General features: G+C 42.3%; 1 protein-coding gene across 1 annotated transcript; it reads right to left on the reverse strand.

Moving 5' to 3' along the window:
* Nucleotides 1–854: 854 nt before the first annotated feature.
* On the reverse strand, nucleotides 855–19,191 carry c12h10orf71 (chromosome 12 C10orf71 homolog). Its single transcript, XM_015944256.3, has 2 exons — nucleotides 18,958–19,191; nucleotides 855–13,117 (listed from the first exon to the last, which is right to left on the reverse strand). The coding sequence occupies exon 2, from the start codon at nucleotides 12,918–12,920 to the stop codon at nucleotides 1,449–1,451; it is 11,472 nt and encodes a 3,823-aa protein (XP_015799742.3). The 5' UTR covers nucleotides 12,921–13,117; nucleotides 18,958–19,191; the 3' UTR covers nucleotides 855–1,448.
* Between the last annotated feature and the right edge of the window lie 847 nt (nucleotides 19,192–20,038).

Genomic DNA, 20,038 nt, shown 5'->3' on the forward strand with positions numbered 1-20,038 from the left:
CAGGGTGTAGTCCTCCTCTTGGGAGAGGCTGGTTGTGAAACTTAGATGAAATAATTTAGAAAACCTTTACTGATGAGCTGACCCGTTCATTTAAACAACCTTGTGTTTAATAGTGCGTTACATGTTGAGCAGAGGGCACTCAGCTGAACAATATCATTCATTTTCAGCATTTCTGTTTGAATTAAACGTTCTCACGATATTTTAAAAATAACATTATTGTATAATTACCTCACAAAAATGATAAAATCTCACATTATGAAACAAATGATGCAACAAAACGCAACTTGTGCAGTTATACTGTATTAAATACCTGGATTTACTTTATTATTATAGATTTAGATAGTGTGCGAATGTCATCATGTAAAAAAAAGTACCCTTTTAAAATTGTGATGCACTGCATATGCTCAGGAAAGGCATATTTTTAATAAATCAATACAATTTCTCCAATAAAACATTTTTATTTCTGCAAATAAAGATGAAAATCCTGCTCCAATCATTTCTATGTGTATTTATAAGCATTTTATCTTCCTTATTTGTCAAAATAAGGCTGTGGGCATTGTTTTTAACCCTTTGATGTCAACACTCAAGAATAAAGCAAAATAATGTGTTTATTTATTTATTTATGGTTGACCCGTTCGTTTGGGGCAATTAGGGTTATGATACAACACTGGGCAATAATAATCTTTATTGATAAATATTTTTATTCAAGCATCTTCATATTAAACTGTGTTTTTTTTAAGTTAATTCAAGTTTGGCCATTCTTGAAAATAATTAACCTTGTGCTCATTCTTCACATTAGTATTTTCAATTTCATGAGCTACACAATAAATAAATAAAAACATAAGAAATGGCTACAAAAATAATAACAAAGGATGATTTTTTTTATTGTCTGAATAAGTTCATGTCATGCTTCTTCCACAGCAACACAGAAACATTCCTAAAAACCTTTAAATGATTTCTGTAAGAAACAAAACATATTGTTGTATTGTGCTTATTTCAAATCTGTTGCTGAATACACAAGTTATGCATTAGAGTCACTGAAACTCTTGGATTATTAAAGTTGAGTATTTCATGCATCACATTAAACCAAAATAGGCATTCACAAGCAAGAGAGAGAGGAAACCTAAGCGGTCTTGTTGGTGTTTGCTTGGTTTTGTCCAAGTACAAGGCAGAACAAGAGTGTGATGATATTATTAAGATGGGAGACATATTGTAGCTTCTCACATTCAAAAGTCAAATGGAATGGTGAACTCTTTAATACAATAAATAAAGAATACAACAGCTAACCTCTGTAAAAAGCAGCAGTTTAAGAGCTTGTCTCCTTCCACTACAATCCACAATTTTAGTCTGTAAAGAAATTTGACAATTTCACTTCTCTATCCACACATTGTCTTTTTAATTTTTCATTATTTAATAAAATATCTATATCTTCTTGTCAGTCTTTGTTTTCACCAGTCAGAAATCTCCATGAAATCCTCCAGATCCCTCATGGCTATGATGTCACGGGGCTCACACAGCGAGTTAGCTGGGTTGTCGTCTTCACTTCCTAAAAGTTCACTGCTGGTTTCAAACTGTGGGAACGGCTCACGTGAATCCTGGGTGCTGTTTACAGGGTTGTACGATCTGCTTTTTTCATTAACTGTGTCCATGTACGGCGTCTTCTCTGGACTGTAGCGACGCTCTTCAGAGGTCTGCTGGACTTCTGTAGAAACGTGGCTCTCTCTGGGACGTTGCTGGTCTTGGTGAAGAGCTGCAGGGGCTGTTGACCTGTTGGGGTGTGCAGAGTTGATGACCGCTGGCTGGTAGCTTTGGGGATAACTTTGGTAACCTTGGTGAAACACAAACGATTTGCCGGGTATAGACCCCTGGGGGAGGGGCTGTTGTTGGGACTTGAGTGGGACTTGAGTTGTTGGCTGGGGCTGAGACTGGGAAACACTCTGACCCGACTGTCTCACATTCAGTTGAACATACTTTCCTGTTTCAGGATCAAAGAATGTCTTTGTTTTGACTTGAACGGGCACTTCCACTACAAAATACTGACCGGACCCCAAGTCTTGCAGGACCCTGTGCTGGGTCAGTGGGTAGGACTGGTGGTAGTGGCTTGGCTCTACTTGGTACTGTGTCACTGGAGTGGAGTGGGGATGGATTAAATGGGAAATGGAAGGAAAGGAAACATGAGCAACTGTCGTAGGAGCGGCGGGGACAGAAGCATGACGAGACACAGGAGGAAGGGGAACTGTGGGGGCTGCATGAGGAGAGGAACTGGGGAGGGAGATTGGACCAGTGGCATGAGGGGAAGCATGAAAGGAGTGGTGAGAAGATTGGTGTTCTGTCTGGGAAGAAGACGAGCTAGATCTCAGAGAAGAAGCATGAGCAAAGGCTATAGGTGGGGAAAAATGAGGAGAAGCCACAGCATGATGGTTGGAGGACCATACCTCAGCAGAGGGGGGCAAACTGGAGACTTCCGCCACTTTGGACAGTTCTTTCTTCATCCGTCGAGTTGTCAACCTCTGAGCTCTGCGCAAGGCTTTGTCACTCTTTGGTGGAACAACTGGAGGTTTGCCCAGAGAACGTGACACGTCACTGCTGAAGCTGCAGGCTGATTCAGGTCTCTCATGGTCAAACAGACCTCGAACGTCTGCCACGTCTGTTGCGTTGGTTGCAATGCTCTCTACATCTTCTGACATGTTGCTGATGACAGAACGAGACTCATCTTCATCCAGTGCCAAACTTCTCCTGGAGTAGGACCTTTGATGGGAGAAAGAGGTTGAGTAGTCCTGGAGTGAAGATGCTGATCGGTTCAATCCCTTGTTAGACATAACAGGGGTCCCCGCGCTTCGTCTCATCATCTCCTGTTCATCTTCTACTCTCTCTGAGGGTAAACCCATCCAAAAATCCTCTCCAAAGTTCTTATGGAAGCGTGGTTTGACTGACTTGGTGAGAGAAGAACCTCTGATGGTGTTGTCCTTCACTCTGAACATCCAAGGCTTGCCTCCTGGAGCAGGGGAGGAGGTGTTAGAACGAGGCAAAGATGAACCTGGAGATGCAGCAGAATGTGGTCTTTGAGTTCTGGTGTGGAACGCGGAGTCATCACTGGACTCGGAGGTTATAGCATAGTACTGGGGAGCATCTGACGTTGATGCTTCTTTATGTTGCATCTCTGTTTGAATGGAGCTTGCATTTTCTTTGTGGAAGGCTGACCTTTTGTCATCACATAAATAATTTTCCACTTTGGTTTGCACTGGATCTTGTGCCATTGCGTTATTCCCAATAAGAATAATGTTCCCAGTTTTTTTATTTTTGTCATTGTTTTGTCTCGTGATTTCTTCGTTTTGAGCGTTTATCTTTTCTCCCCGCCCCTCTGAAGTTTTCATCCATTGTTCTTTTATGTGTCTTTCTTCCATCAGTTCTTCACTCTTCTGCTGCTGAGTCTGTTTAATTCTCTTTTCCTCTGGATGAATAGCTGCTTTCTCATCCCGTCTTGGTTTTCCCTCCCTTTCCTCTAGAACATCGGTAGCTATTTTGTCATAGATCTGTTTAGTCTGCGATTGGTTCCCAATCTGAGCTGCTCCCCATTGCTTTTGCTGCTTCTGTTCTTCACTTCTCTGTTTTTCGTCTTGTACTGATTGTTTCTGTTGTTCTTGTAAAACTTTTCCATAATTCTCCATTTGAAAAGCTCTCCTTTGATGCTTCTCTTGCTCAGCTTGCTTGAGCTCTTCCTCCATAACTTTTCTCTGTTTTTCGTCTTGAGCAGCTCTTCTTTGCTCGGTTTCTTTAGCATCTTTCCTCTTTTGCTCCACATGTTCAGATACCATTTGCACTTCTTGCATATGCCTCCTTTGTTCCTTCACTGAAGCAACTCTCCTTTGCTCTTCTTCTGCAGTTCTTCTCTGTAGCTCTCCATGTGCAAGTTGTGTTTGTTGGTCTGCATGAACCACTCTGCTTTGCTCTGCTTGCAGAATCATTCTGCTCTGCCTCTCTCCTTTAGCAGCTCTTAGTTCATGCTTGTCTTCAGCAACTTTATGCTGTTTATAATCTTGAACAGCTCTTCTCTGCGGCTCTACATGTACAGCTCTATTTTGCTGCTCTGTTTGTGTAAAAGTAATTTGCTGCTCTACATATGCAGCTGTATTCAGTGGCTGTATATGTGCAACTTTATTCTCATGCTCTATATGCACAGCTCTATTCTGTTGCTCTACTTGTGCAGCTCTATTATGTTGCTCTATACATGGAACTCTATTCTGTAGCTCTACGTGTGCAGCATCATTCTGTTGCTCTACATGTGCATCATTATTCTGTTGCGCTATATATGGAGATCTGTTTTGTTGCTCTACATGTGCAGCTATATTATGTAGCTCTACATTTGCAGCATCATTATGATGCTCTACATGTACAACTCTACTATGTTGCTCTATATATGGAGCTCTGTTCTGTTGCACTACATATGAAGCTCTGTTCTGTTGCTCTACATGTGCAGCATAATTCTGTTGCTCTACATATGGAGCTCTATTCTGTTGCTCTACATGTGCAGGGTTATGATGTTGCTCTACATGTGCAGCATAATTCTGTTGCTCTACATATGGAGCTCTATTCTGTTGCTCTACATGTGCAGGGTTATGATGTTGCTCTACATGTGCCGCATAATTCTGTTGCTCTACATATGGAGCTCTATTCTGTTGCTCTACATGTGCAGGGTTATGATGTTGCTCTACATGTGCAGCTTTATTTAGTTGTTCTATATATTTAGCCCTATTCTGTTGCTCTGCATGTGGAGCTCTCTTCTGCTGCTCCATGTGTGTAGCTCCTTGCTCTTGCTCCGTTTTTTGTTGTTGCTCAGCTTGAACAAATGTTCTCTGTTGCTCTTTTTGTGAAGCTATTTTCTGTTGCTCTATATATGCAGCTCTTCTTTGTTGCTCCTCATGAGCAAATTTCCTTCTTTGCTCATCTTGTGCCAGCCTCTTTTGCTGCTCTACTCCATCAACTCTCCTTTGCTCTTCTTCTGCAGCTCTCTTCTGTTGCTCTACATGTACCAGTCCCCTATGTTGCTCCTCTTGAGCAGCTCCACTCTGTTGCTCCTTCTGGGCAGTTTTTATTTTGTGTTTCTCTTCAGTATATTGACTCTGTTGTTGGTCATGTGCAGATTTCCTCCTTTGCTCCTCTTGTGCTAGCCTTCTTTGCTGCACCATTTGGGCAGTTCTCATTTTCTCTTCTTCTGCTGTTGTCCTCTTTTGATACTCCTTGGCAGCTCTTCTTTTTTGATTTTCTAGAGCAGCTTGTGTCTGCTGCTCTTCATGTATAGATTTCCTCCTTTGCTCCCCTTGTGCCAGCCATCTTTGCTGTTCCACTTGAGCAGATCTCATTTGCTCTTCTTTTGCTGTTCTCCTCTGTTGCTCCTCTTGTACCGGCCTCCATTGTTCCCTCTCGTGGGAGGCTTTCTTTTGCTCCTCTTTTGCAGTCCTGCTCGGATGCTCTCCGTGAGCACTGCTCTCCTTCTCCTGTTGCTTTAATCTCCTAGCGTCATCTTCTCCTACTCTGAAAACGTTCTCATCCCCAATCTTTATTAATTTCCTTTCTGCATTTTCTGTTCCATCTTCTTCTTTTTGTTTTGTATGTACGTGCCCTCCCTTTAGAAGAACTTTCTGCTCTTGTCTTTGTTTGGATTTGATTTCTTCTCCTGCTCGTACCTCTGATTGTCTTTGTTTTTCTCGCCTCTCCTTGATCATAATATTTACAGCTTCACGCTCCTTTGCTCTTTTCTCCTCTTCTCTTCTGCAGGCTTTCCTCTGTTCTTCAGCCAGAGATGCTCTGCTCTCCTCTAGCATGTGTTTTATTTTTGTGTCCTCTTCATCTTTTTTCTTTTCATGTCTGAGCATTTGTTCTTCGTTGCATTTCTGTTCCTGACTCTGCTGCTTTGTTTTGGTTTCTTCGTGCCGATTTGAAAGCTTTTGTTGTTTTAGCCTACTGGTCCCCCCATCCTCAGCTCCAGCCTCAGTGTCTTTAGTTTGTTGTGTTTCAGGTCTCTCGTCTTTCTCCAGTTGACTTGTGTTCTCTTTCTTTTGCCCTAAAGTTGCACATAGAATTAGTTTTTTGTCTGTCAGTTCAGCTGGAGCCACCACTTGACTTTTTGGCTGACTTGAACTTAGATCGAGTCTTTTGGTGCCAGTTTGAGCTGTTGGCGACTTGTTTGTCTCTTTGTGGCTGGAGTGGATTTCCACATTTTCCTTTGGACCTGCATCCATTTGACTATCTGAAACTATTCTCTCTGATCTTTCTTTACCTCCCAGTTTGAACATCCCCGTTCGCTGGTGCTCCTTCTCAGTAATAGGAAACATCATCTCTTTGGGTTCTTTAATCGTTATAGTGGTAATCTCTGTTTTATTTGCCAACTTTCTGTCTTTTACCAGTGGCTCATTTGGGTGGTTATCACTGAACACAGGACGTCTACTTGGACGAGTCTGTATTAGAGGGAAGAATCCTTCTTTTTTGTTGGGAGGGAAGTCCTGAGGTGCCGTGTCCTCTTTGTCCTCTGAAACAATCACCTTTAATCTGGCATAGTCTGCAAGCGCTGATATAGTCGGTGCTGTGGAAACTCTTCCTTCAGGTTTCGGTTTAGCTTCGGGCTTTTGTGGAACTGAATAGAATTTGGTTGAGCGTGAATCTTTTAAAATCAGTTTTTCCGCTGATGAGGAATTAGGCTGGTTGTCTTTGCGGTGGGATTGATTGTGTTGATCTGCCTCTCTTCCTCCAGTGACACGTTGTCTGTCCTTCGAACCATCTGCCTGTTTTAAACCCAGGTTGTCGTCTTTTTCCTGATTTGTTCTTAGGATGTCCTCTTCTTGATCCTTTCCTAAACGTGCTTTATTTTCCGTTTGATCCAGAGCGAGCATGAAGACCTGCTGGTTTAATCCATCGCTGGTCTTGTTCGGCACCACTGGTACTTCCTTTTCCTTGAATTCATCTTCAGCATTAGTTGCACTACTTTGGGTCCCATTGCTTGCTTCTGTTACTCCTTGTACTTGGAAGTAGCCTCCTTCCTCTGGTGATGCGTTAGATCCAGGCCCTCCATGTTCAGATTTACATGTGCTTGTGCTGTCTGGTTTACTGCTTGCTTTCAAAGAGTCAGACAGCTTTCTCACACTTGACAACACATGTTGCACAGCTGATTTATCTTCCAGGCTTTCCTGCCTTTTCTGTTTACTACTTGCTGAAGGAAAGGTTTTCAAGCAGCGCTCATCGATTGCTTTCTCTTCTCTACATGCAGCTATTTTCAAACTGTCCTCTTCGGTGGCTGATGGAACAACTCGGATGGCGATGGTGTCGATGTGTACATTGACGTCTTGATTTGCTTCTTTGCTCTGTTCTGAGTTAGATTGTAATTTTTCATTCTCGGCTGAATCTTTGGAAAACGACTCTTCCTCTGGAAGTGGTGCAGTTTGGCCATCGATGCTTTTGGAAGATTTTATTGCAATAGAGAAATCTCCTTTGCTGTTGTTTATGTCAGAGTTGGCCGGGTGGGTAGTAGATGTTTTATTTATTTGTGATTTCTCTATTTCTTGTTGATTCATCTCTTCTGAGCTTTGCACCAAATCATCTTTTACACTTTTTGTCATGATGCATTTAGCTTCTTGTACATTTGTGTCTTGCTTGAAGAGGACTGATTGCTTTTCTGTCAACTCTTTATCCGTAGTACGTGCAGTAAAAAGTTCTCCCTGTGGTTCTACACTTGCAGAAGAATTTCGCTGCAGATTTGTCATTTTGTCTGTGACTTTTTCAATCACGTCTTTCGTTTTTGTCTCCAAAATGAAAGCTTCTTGGACATTTTCAGTGCTGTTGTATTTAACAACTTCAGCTGGATCTTCCTTTAATGCAGACTGAGTTTTCTTTTCCTCTTTTGCTTTTACCTTGCTAACTTCCTTTGCACAGGTGCTTTCTTCCTCTGCTGGATAGCCCTTCTCTGCCTCCGAGGTTTTGCACTCTTGTTCAGCTGAATTTTGTTTTCCAGGGCTGTTCTTTCCCCAATCCGTGTTCATCAATGGATTTCTCTCTCTGATGGTTACCATTATTCCCGTGATCTCCAGGCTGTCGTTTATTGCGGTGGTGTCTTTCTGTCCAATCACAACACTCAGCGCTTCTGAGTCATGATTTGATGCTTTGGTACTTCCACAGTTCTCTGTGGTCTGAAATTTGGAGTTTGCAGCTTTCACACCTGCAGCTTCTGTTTGATCTTTTGTCTTTTCACTAGTAATTTCTCTCATGTGTGCTTGCTGGAGTTCCTCTTTCTGTCTTCCAGACGGGTCTGTGGAGTTTTCTTGCTCTTTTACTGGATTGTTTTTCACTATTTCTTGCTCTTTACTTTTCATCTGTGACTTCATCCCAACTTCTTTCTGCATATTCCTCACAGTTCTGCTCGTTGCGCTGTTTTCCGTATGTTCTACAAGCTGATCGTTGGTTGTCGCAGACTTTACTGTCGCTGAGCTCCGGACTGGCTCAGACTTGGCTGGTTCTAGTCGTGAATGTTCCATCTTTAATGGAATATTGTTAAATGCTTCCTGATTCTTAGGCGCTTCCTGTGATGGAGGTTTCTGTCGAACGTTGGCACTCTGACCACTTGCTAAATGCTTGGTTGAACCTTTGCCTATAAACCCTTCTCGTAAAGTCAGTCCCTTTTCTCTTATTGCTGAAATTTCTTTTTCGGCATGAGCTTTTATTCTGGAAGTCAGGATTTCCTGCTTAGTCTGCGCTCTCTCTTTGTGCAGTAAAACTCTCGGTGAAGTAACAGGTAGCTCTTTACCTGGGCCGGTGGTTTGCTCATTCAAGTCAGCTTTTCTTTCTAGAGGAGTGAGTTTAGCCACGTCAGAATCTCTTAGCTCTCTTACAGACGTTTGGTCATCCTTTGACTCATGGACACGGTCATCATTTGCTTTAGTACACAAAGCCGTGGGACTGGAGTTAGTGTTGGATAGTTTGAATTCTTTGGATGGCTCCCCATGACACACCAGGATCTCCTCCTTTTTTCCTGTGTTAGCTTTTGCCAGACCGGGTTCATGTTTATTTGTCTCATTATTTCCTATCCCAGCTTCTTTGAGAGATGTAACTTCTGTTTTATTAGCATCGGTTGTTACACTTCCTGGTGTCATGTGGTTTGTTTTTGCAGCATTTGAAAAACCATATTTTTCCCAGGGTCGATCATAACCCTTAGCATCCCTGTGACTCGGCATCTCATCCAGTTCACCCGGCTTTACGTTGTCTTTGTTTTCTTCTGGAACCATCCTTAAAGGAATTTTGTGTTTTGTAGCTTCATCTTCTTTTACGGCTGCATTGTTTTTTACTTTCTCCTTTTGGTCTCCTCTCATCTTCTCCTTTATTTTGGCTAACTCTGCTTTAGCTTTAGCTAACTCTGACTTGACTTGCTCGACTCTGTCTGGTTCATTTCTGACCGGCTGAGCTGCTGTAAGTTTAGCTGTGAGGTTTTCGGAGCTCTCCTTCAGGTTTACTGCTTTAGACCGCTCCTGTTTGTTTTCTTCTACCTTTTCCTGTTTGCCTTTTGTCTCTCTGGCCAGGATTTCTGCTTTATGTGAGCTCACTTCACCTTTACTACTCGAATCTTTCACATCCTTAGGTCGTCGGACATTCTCAGCTGTAACGCAGTCTCTTTCAGCCTCTGATGCTTTAACTTTGATTCCTTCGGTTTTGGTTTGTGTCTCCTTCATTTCATCTGCTTGCTGTGTTTTTCTGTCTTCAGTTTGTTTAGTATTTTCTGTCTTGACTCGTTCAGCCTCGATCTCCTCCTCTGGTTTTATACTTTTCCCTGTGGCTTCTTCTATGACAGCTTGTTGTGCTCTAACCGTCTCAGCCTCCTCAGACTTTGCAGGTTGGATTTGAACATGTTCCTTTTTTAGCTCCTCTGTTTCTGTGATCTCTGCTTTCACCTGCTCCTCTCTCGCGTGCTCACACCCGACTTCATCTGTAATAATTTCAGCCTCGTCTGAAATCAGCTGAATTGTTTTTGTTTCTTTCTCTCCATCTGTCTCTGGTTCTTTTTCTCCGACCTGCTCGTCCTGTTCTCCTCTCCTCTTCTCCTCTTTAATCTCTTCATGGGTTTGTCTTAAACTCTTAGTTTTTGTTGGGTCTGATTTGGACTCCTCTATTTTAATCGACTTCTCAGCTGAAGTGACATCAAGCGGCTCTCCTTTGGGCTGCTCTACTTGAACCTTGTGTTGATCCTCTGCTTTGGACTTTTGACCCGTTTTGTGTTTCGCTGTGGCGTCTTCATCCTTGCTGTCAACATGCAGTTTGTCTTGCATCTGATGCATTTGGGCAGGCGTGTCTTCAGGGATTTCACCCTTTTGATGAATTTTAATTAGCTGTTGACTTTCTGTTTCCTCCTCTTTTAGAAAGGACGTGTGTTGTTCAACCTGACCCGGGTTTTGCGTCTCTGTCGCAGGATAAAGATCGACTTGCTTTCTGTGATGTTGATCGAAACTTTCATCACAAATCTGCATTAAACTGTCTTCTTTTGTCTTTTGCTCTTGTCGTCCCCCCTGTTCCTGTTCTCCATGAACCGAGCTCTCCCCCAGCTCTGTTTTCTCTTTACCTCTACCTGACCGGGTCTCTTCTTGTGACGTTTCTGTTAAAACATCGTGTTTTGATTGAAACAAAGCTGGTTTCAGACTGAACTTCTCCATCTCTTGGCTACGTACCTGCCTCCATCTATCCTGTGAGGACACACTTTTGTAAATGTCTTTGTTTTCTCTCATCTGCTCATACCTTTTCACCTTTGAGAGTACTCCTCCCACTGGTTCATTGAAAGCCTGCTCAGAATGAGCTTGGCTTCTTAAATATTCTCTGCTGTGACTGTTTGCAGTGTTTAACCTTGATGCGTCTGTGGCAGAATCAGACTGCTGAAGCTGCTCCGCTGATCCAAGATAATCTCGCTTACGGGGAGTAAACGATGCTACGTTTTCATGAGGATTCTGTCCATTAGCCAGCTGATAGTTAATGCAGTTCTCAGGGATGAAGCCACTAAAGCCAGCATGATGAACCGTCTGACCTTGCGCCTGCACTGTTTGGTAATCGCCAACGTTGTTTTCTGGATTCACTCCTTCAGGTTGGTGTGTTTGAGCTGTGAGTGATAGTCCAGGGTTGTAATGATGGTTCACTGTAGTTCTTTTGGGTTCTTGAATGTCCGCATCTGTAGAAACAGGGATTTGCGTCACAGGCTGAGATGTCTCTTGCACTGAAGGCTGTTTCGGTTTCTCCTGAATCTCCAAACCTTTAAATTTGGCAGGGCTGTAGGTGCTTTTTACTCTCTTCCTGTTATCTTTGAGATTGAAGAGGAGACTCGTAGCTCTAGATTTGTAGCTGGACATCCTGACATCAGGAGTGCCTCCCCTGCTCCCAGCTCGTACAGGAGGATGCTCCACCGGTTGAGGAGAAACGTCATGCTGCTTGAGACATAACGTCTCTGCTTCCCATTGGGCTGCAGGTGTGAGCAGCCTGCTGGTGCTGACTGCATTAGCCTCTAGTGTCACTGCGGTGTTGCCATGGTTGCCCAACCTTTCGTGCCCAGAAAGTCCTCCTTGGTTTGTTTGATTTGTTGTCTTTTCTGTTGTCGTGTTCTGATCAGACATCGTTTTCAGCTTTTGCTGGAGAGCTTTGACAGAGCTGATGGTGTCTCTGACCCGTCGAGACATCTCAGTGGTGGGCGAAGCCGTTGATGGACGTTGGGATGGAAGTTTGTTAGCGCCCAGACTTTGTGTCCACTTCCTGTGAGGATAATGGCCCGCCAGCTCTGACTCGCAGCGTTTCTCCATGGCTGAAGCTTTCTGCAGCACCGTGGACGTTGAAGTGGACCGAGGTGGGGGAGCTGTGAGTCCCAGGTGATTCCTTGAGTCTCTGAGATCCCTATAGGGAGCGTGTGACTGGTTTTCAAGCGAAAGCTCGTTGTACATCGGCGTGTTGTACCATTTTGGAAACTCTGAACGCTGCATGAAGCCAGAGATGTCTCCTTGCTGGAAAGGAAACCTGTTGTGTTCCCTCCATAGCCTGAAGGGACTGAACTCGCTGTGAATGAAGAAGTTGGAGTTGCAGCTGACCTGTGCAGACATGTTGTGTTTCACCTGGGACATTCGAGCCATTCCATGGGGGGGACAGAAACCGGTGTCCTGAGGTGAAAACAGAGTTGCAGAAGGGAAGTGATGACCATCAGAATTGTGCTGGTATGATGTAGAGAGTTCAGAAAGTTCCTTCTGGACGCTCACAAGAGCCGCTCTGTCCCAACCTGTCCCATCACTCCACACCCCTGGATTATTATCTATTCCTTCTTCGTCCCTGCGGCCCTCAGCGTTGAAGGCTCTGACGAGAGAAGAAACTCTGGAGTGGCTTCTGCGCTGCTGTGACCTCAACTCTGTTGCTCCATTGCTAAAGAAAGAAAGCTCCCCCTCCCTCAGAGGGTTTCCCTGCTGACAAGTTTCCACCAAGGAGTGCTGGAATGTGGCAGAAACCATCCCTTGCATCCTCGCGCCATAATCTTGCCACTGTGGATCTCTGTGGATCTCTGCTCCACACATCCCCCCGAGCATCCAGTCCTGTCCATACTGCTGCACCCTGAGGCTGAAATTCTCATGTGCAGCTCTCTTTTGTTCCTCCCAGTCTCTCACCTCCATGTTTCTGTCTTGGTTAAAGGTCAGCTGTCTGTCTCTCTGGATGCTTGGTGAAGACAGACTGAGGTCAGAGTCATTATAAACAGCCTCCTCTCCGATGCAGAGACTTCTGAACGCTCTGTCCGTCAGACTGCTGACCTCGCGGTCGGCCTCATCCAGGAAGGACCCACCGCTGGAGGCGTCGCTGAAGCCCCCGTCGCTGTGCTTTCGGCGTCCACCACTCTTTCTGCTCGAGCGACGCTTCTCAGCCGATGTCATGATGCAGACTCAATAGAAAGAAGCTCTGTCTTCAGTCGTTCAGTCATTCATGTAAATATAGATTTTAAAATTATGCTCTGTGCCTGCTGGTGGAGCTGCAGCTCCTGGAGTTTGGGGCCTATGTTTGGAAGTTGCTCCGAAGGCATTGTGGGATTTAATTTCCCCGTGCACAAATACTCCTGGACTTCAAAGCTTTCCTAAAGAAAAACAAAAAAGGGAGAATCAGGCTGGAGCTGATGAAGTTCACAGAAAAAAAAACATCTGGGTTTGCTATTCAAATCATAAGTGTGCTTCGACTTTAATCCAAAAACCAGAATTTATATAAAGCCTTTTCTCACATGATACCATTTCATGTTGTTCTGTTTGATTTATGAGAACCAGAGTTTCCCCTTTTTGCAATAAGCAGCAATGTTCTGTATGTGGCTCTGAGAACAGCTCTGTAAATCATTTCACTCAGCCACCGTGACCTTCAGGGACGTGCTGTGGGTGAAAGCTGCACTGTTGCTAGGCTCAGGACAGACAGACTCACGTGAGTTATTTTGGGTAATCAGGACGCATCACTGCAACGTTCACTTTGATTTCAGTTTAAAAGTGTAACACGGGTTTTAAGTGACATCGACATTTCAGTCTCCTCCCAATAATGAAAGCAGTTTGTTTGTTTTTAACAAAATTAGCCAAACGTCCAGTAAAGTAGTCATCAAACACTGTAAAAACTGGTTTTCAATCAAGTAAAAACTCTTAGTTTTTAAAGCATCAGTGTGTCCCACCAATAAGGGGCGTCACACACATTTCAGGGTCTTTTACACCATACCGCCGCGACCTGGACGTGACTCCTCAGACTTTGATGGTCCTTCAGGTAATTGGAGAGAAAGCAATGTTGATGCTAGTTTTCATCAGACTGTGCCAAAACGCACAACAGTTCTTACGTGTGAACATTTCAAATGTATTCATTCACATAATTAGCAGCCATTTCACTTTGTATAGAATTCTCTATGTTTTGTTCATTCTTATGTAAATAAATCTATTAATTCATTCAAAATGGTGTATACTGGCTATTTGTTCAATAATGTTATTTAAAATTTTGCCCCATTTCATTGCCGTTTCTGATATTTTAATATTTATAACAATAATAATAATAATGCAGTGAACTTATATAGTGCTTTTTAGGACACTCTTACATTCACACACTGTTAGTGATGGTAAGCTACTTTCAGTGTTGGGAGTAACGCCGTTTAAGTATAACGGCGTTTCTAACGGCGTTCTTTTATAGGTAACGGAATAATCTAATTAATTACTTTTCCCGCCGTTGCAACGCCGTTACCGTTACTGGGGACAGAACGTTGTGCGTTACTATGTGCTTGTCGAACGTTGAGCAGCAGCGTGAGGCTTTCTGACCGCCACACTTCAGCTGCAGCCAGGGAGAGAGAGGTGTCGGTAACGCACTTACAAACACGATGATGACTGGCCGGGTGGGCGGAGACCCTCACGGTCTCAGTCACTGCATGCTATAGACCCAACGGGAATAACTCCGTTTAAAATAACCGCGTTAATAAAAAATATTTCTTTCTGTAACGAGCAAACTAATTAATTTCGTCTTCTTGTATCAAAACGTCTTCCTGTTACTGATAAGAAAATGCGTGCAGCAGCGAATCTGCGGGTCTGCAGCCGTGCCCTTAGCATGACAGCGGGACGTCCCGAAGGTCCGCTCACCTGTTCACCGCGCAGACGTCCTGCAACGATCTTCTGCCTTCCTAGATCATCCAGCTGTAACCTGTTTCTGATCATGTCTTTAGTCCCGCTGTAACACTGATGCATCAGTCTCAGACGTCATGGAGCTCAGGTGTTATTAGAACTACCTGTGTGTGTTTACCACCCAGCTTCAGCTCTTCTGTGGTTGGGTCTGACCCATGTTAGTACATTTAAGTCCTCCATCAGATTTGTGCCTCTTCTAGTGTCATTTTAAAGGATTTTATTTATTTATTTATTCATTTATTTAACTGTTACTAGATTACCAGCAACAGAAATGCTGCTAAAAACCTAAAAACACACAATTATGTGAAGCTGGAAAAATTAGAATGCTGTGCAAAATTACATTTATTTCTGTAATTTAACTAGACTGAGAGACCATTTAAAGGCTCGGGAACCTTTACAGGTGTTTCTATTTGCAATTTTAGTTTTTAGCTGATTGGGTTTTTGTTAAATATCACACAGTGACCTTTTAATAGTCTAGATTAGTGTAATGCTCCTGTTAGTAGTTCCTCCTGTTAAGTGCTTATTTATTTAAATTATTCAGGTTTATATAAAACATTTGGACATACATTTTATTATGTTCAGTCATTAGTCATTTATATTTTACTATTGTAGTAATTCTTGCATTCTTTAATGAAAAAAGTAACTAAGTAGTTACTTTTGTTGGTAATTAGTTACTTTTATGATCTTGTAACTCAGTTAGTAACTGAGTTACTTTTTTGACAAAGTAATCAGTAACTATAACTAATTACTTTTTTAAAGTAACGTTCCCAACACTGGCTACTTTGTAGCCACAGCCGCCCTGGGGAGGTCTGACAGAGGCAAGGCTGCTATTTGGCGCCGTCGGCCCCTCTGACCACCATAAGACAGGCAAGTTGGATGAAGTGTCTTGCCCAAGGACACAACAGCAGAATACCTCTGGCAGGCACTGGAGTCGAACCCATGACCCTCCGATCATGGGGCAACCCGCTCCACCACCTGAGCTACTGCTGCGCCAGTTTTGCTTATATTTTATATTTCCTTTGGCAATATAAACGTTTTCTCCAAAGGACTGCAGATGCAAATTTGTCCTGATCAATTAAAATCTTCTGTGTCAATGTGCTAACAAAACTTTTTTGAATGTGGCAACGAAACTTTCGAAGTCATACGTCCAGCCAATCATCATTGGCAGGCGCAGGACCCTGAACCGGCTTGCGTGAAACATGGCGTCTAACATGGCGTCACCCAGACACCTATATATTTACAAAGCCGTCAATATTTTTCAATGACTGGGCATCATTTTATTCGTTTTCAACATTTTGATGAATATTTCCAGGGGTTAAAGGTTCAAACTACACATTGTCACTTTAAACAGTTTGTTCTATTATTGGCCTACCATTAATATCAGCATTACAGTTTTACATTGACACAACTTTTACATGCCATACTTATATGATACATCAAACTCAGCTATGTCTCCTCGCTCTCAAAATGTTAAATATGATGGATCTGAGGTAAAGCTTTTGAACTGATGAAAAAGAAATGAGCCTTATATGGTGACAAATGAGTAAAACAAAAACAAGAATCTCCACCTAAGGCTTACTTCTTTTTCAAAGATCTTTATAAATGTTTTATCACCATAACTGCAATTTATAGAAAAAGACAAAAATGCATTACTAAATAATTCACACAGTGTAGTGACACTCTTAGGGAGAACACGATTCAGCTGCTGTTCGAGACAAAATAAACACAGCACGTTTCCTTTTTACTTACTTAAATTAGTTGTCATTCTGAACAGAAAATGTTCAAATTTAGGCATAATAGTAAGTTAGTGAGTAAACTTTATTTGTATGGCACCTTTCCCAGGCATGAGCCACAAGGTGCTTGACAACATTTTAAAAGTTTAAACAAAAAAAGAGAAAATAAAAACTGTGAACACAAACAGTGAATAAAACAATTAATAAAAATAAATGAAAACATGTCATAAAAGGCCAACACCACACAGAAAACATAACAGCCCTAAAATAACCAGATGAATAAATGAGTCTTGAATAATAATAGGAAAAATGTGATGTTAGTAACCTAAAATGTTTTAGTTTTTCTTTTCTTTATGAGAGGGGGACACAGCAGATATCGGTATTGGAAATAAAGTATTTATAATATCGGTATATCATTTTTAAAAAAGCCTAAATCGAGCACATACAGTAAATATTCATGAATATGATCATGGTTTTCTGGTTTTGAGCACACAAATTTACTTAATAGCTTTAGGAATTCCAGCCAAGCAGCTTTTATTATCCCACTGGCAGAATTATTTTTACAAAAAAAGATTTATGATCATTTTTAGGAATATTTACATATTTCTAGTGCTGTTATTGTAGAGAATACTTTTTTGCTGGACTAAAAATAAGATCAAATGTCCAAAACAATGACCTGCCTTTAGAACAGGGGTGGGGAACCCTGGTCCATCGAGTGCCACTATCCAACCTGATTTCAATCAGCAGGTGATTAACAGGCTTCTGCAGAGCCTGGTGAGCTGCTGAACAGGTGAATCAACCACTGAATCACAAGTGTTGGAGCAAAGATATGCAGGATACCGGCCCTCGAGGACCAGGGTTCCCCACGCCTGCTTTAGAACACTGACAGTCCACCTCTGTGGCGACTTTAAATCTGCATTCAAAACTCTTTTCCTTGTCGTGGCATTTAACACCTCATGAGGTGTAACTATTAGCTCGATATTTTAGTGAACGATTACATTTTAGACTGTTTTATTTGTTCTTGTCTACTTGTTTTTTGCTTTACATGGTATGAGTGTGGATTGTTTTTTGGAATATTTAGCTCTCTGTTGCTGCCGTGTGGTTTATATGGATGCAAAGCACTTTGGTCCTTTTTCTTGAAGTGCATTATAAATAATGTTGGATTGGATTGTTTTTGCACAAATAAAGTTGAATTATGAATGATAGATAGACGGACGGGCGGGCGGATGGTCAGACATGGTGTTATTTACATAAAATAATTCAGTTTTTTATTTTAATGAGGAAGAAAAACCCTGCATACATTGGTATATCAGAAATTAAGTGTAAGTCTATATCTGCATATCTTATATTGCTAAAAAAGAAACATTTTAACATCGCTGGTTGGACCAGTCAGTAACTGACAACTAATCGTATGATAATCCTTTAGTTTTACTACACGGAGGGCAGGTTAGAGCGGACTAAAATGCCTTTAACGAGAAGAGCTTAAGCTCTAGAGGTAAAACTAGAAAATGAACTGCTGGTGAAGTTCATAAACATTTATTACGCTTCATGTGGCATTTAAAATCTTTATTACCAATTATATTTAATTAGACTGGGTTAAAATGTTTTATTAGAGCAAGGTACATCATACATCACCTCTTTTGTGCTGCTTTTCGAATGAAATGTTTACAGATTTAAAAATACAGTATCTTGCATTAGATCTGTTATAATCCAGCCAGCCTGAGTCATCCTGCTCAGAATGTCACACGGATTGATAATATTCCCTGACTTGGATCTCATTTTATCATGACAGCTACTCACTGCTGACCCTCAACGTCAAATATATAAATGAAAGTTCAAAAGTGTACGGCTGAATCTTCGGGAGACGCCGCAGAAACTCCTTTCAGCTGAAGTTCCTGACATCTTTAGTGGTCGTTTTTTTTTTTTTTTTTTTCATTCAAGTGAAGCATTTAGAAAGTTAAACATCTGATATTTCAGTTAGATGTCTTGTTAATAAACATGCACACATCTATTTATGTAATGATAATGTCGTCTCTAACTGACAGGATGATTTCTCCATATTCTTGCATGTGATAGGTTTATTTTTGTCCAGTGACGGGTCTCCGGCTCTAAAACCCGACACCAGAGCGAGTTTGATTTTCATCTCCGGTCTGAGAGCATATTTAACCCTCTCAGGCTCAAAATAAGTTTTGATAAAAGGACCAACAACTAAGTCCTTCAGGGGTATTTCTGAGTAAAACAAAATGCTCATGAAATACGTGTGTGGAGTAACCGGTAGGTGGGTTTATCTGGAACGCCTGCCTCCAGAGGGTTAACATCCACATATCTGTCACTTCTAAATACAGAAACAACCGCATGATTGTAAATCTCATCAAAAAACTCTGATTTTGTTGGAAAACATGTTTTATTTTATTTATTTGCTTTAGGATTTTTCACGGTGCAAAAAAATAAATTTCCATGTGAAAAGCTGCAGTTTTCCCACCTTTTATCATTTCTCTGATCTGCTTTTCACTTGCTTCTTTTAAATACGGACCAAAAAAATTGGACCCTACCTTTTAAGTTCATACTCCATAATTTGGGGCCCGTTCAGAAATCCAGAAAAGGCTCCTTCAGCCCAAAAAAAGGCCTCGCTGGTGCAATTCCAAGCTGTCACCGCACACATCCACCGTCTGGCAGAGCTTTATGCCAACCGTCCAAAGCTAAATCCTCCACATGCTTCACTGTGAGGTCTCTGGGCATCTGACCGGCAGCAGGCAGCAGGGTTCGGGATGGGAGACCAGACAAAAATAGAGGAATCGTCCCAGAGAGAGCGTCCACCATGGGGGGACAGAATGAGGACTTGAGCTAGCACGAGATCCTTTGGTGTCGAGTGTCAGAAGGATGAAACAAACAGCCTCTAAACTATTTATAAATCTGGACTGTTGGCCATTAGCAGTGAGAGCTAACTGGGAGCTAACTATGCAGCGTGCTTGGAGGTTTTGTGATTTGACAGAAATTTCAAAGTCAGAGTGATCTGAAGTTGTGCTGGAGTGGGTTCTGATGAGACACACACACACTGGAGTCCAGTCACTGATATCTGGTGTCACATGGAGCATAAACAAGTCACCGCCCACCACCTCACGGGAGACTGAAATGAAGCTTTCTGCCCAGGAGTTTTATTTTTCTCTGAGAATTCTCCTCTGCTTACAAAAATGACCTCTCCATTGATGAGATCTCCCTGACTACAGCCTTGCTCACCCCAGCAGAAAAAGGCCATAAGGCAGTGGAAGGAGAGGAACAGCTCCTCCCCCGTTGACCCGTCCATCCCTCTCCCCTCCTGCAGCCCACAGCTATAATAGGAGATTGCTGCAGCAGATAGTTTCCTGGGATTGTTGGCGGCTGCAGTGCTGCCTTGGTGGGATGATGGACTCACACACATGGGCCTTAATGGAGACACACTCCCTTCACATATGCACACACAACCACACACACACTCACACAGCTGAGAAAAATAGATGAAAGGCTGAGGTAATCCCTGTTTAAACTAACCTCACTCCCCCTCTCAACATCACAAGCACACTATTTAAAAACATTAATTTCCTTTTTGTTAATTGTGAAGATCTCAATATTAAATATGCAACTTGCTGTGATTTT

Source organism: Nothobranchius furzeri, chromosome 12 (assembly GCF_043380555.1).
Source record: "Nothobranchius furzeri strain GRZ-AD chromosome 12, NfurGRZ-RIMD1, whole genome shotgun sequence".
Lineage (NCBI taxonomy): Eukaryota > Metazoa > Chordata > Actinopteri > Cyprinodontiformes > Nothobranchiidae > Nothobranchius > Nothobranchius furzeri.

Excerpts from the sequence above, each read along its gene's own strand:
- c12h10orf71 (XM_015944256.3), bottom strand. The coding sequence starts at position 12,920 with ATGACATCGGCTGAGAAGCGTCGCTCGAGCAGAAAGAGTGGTGGACGC.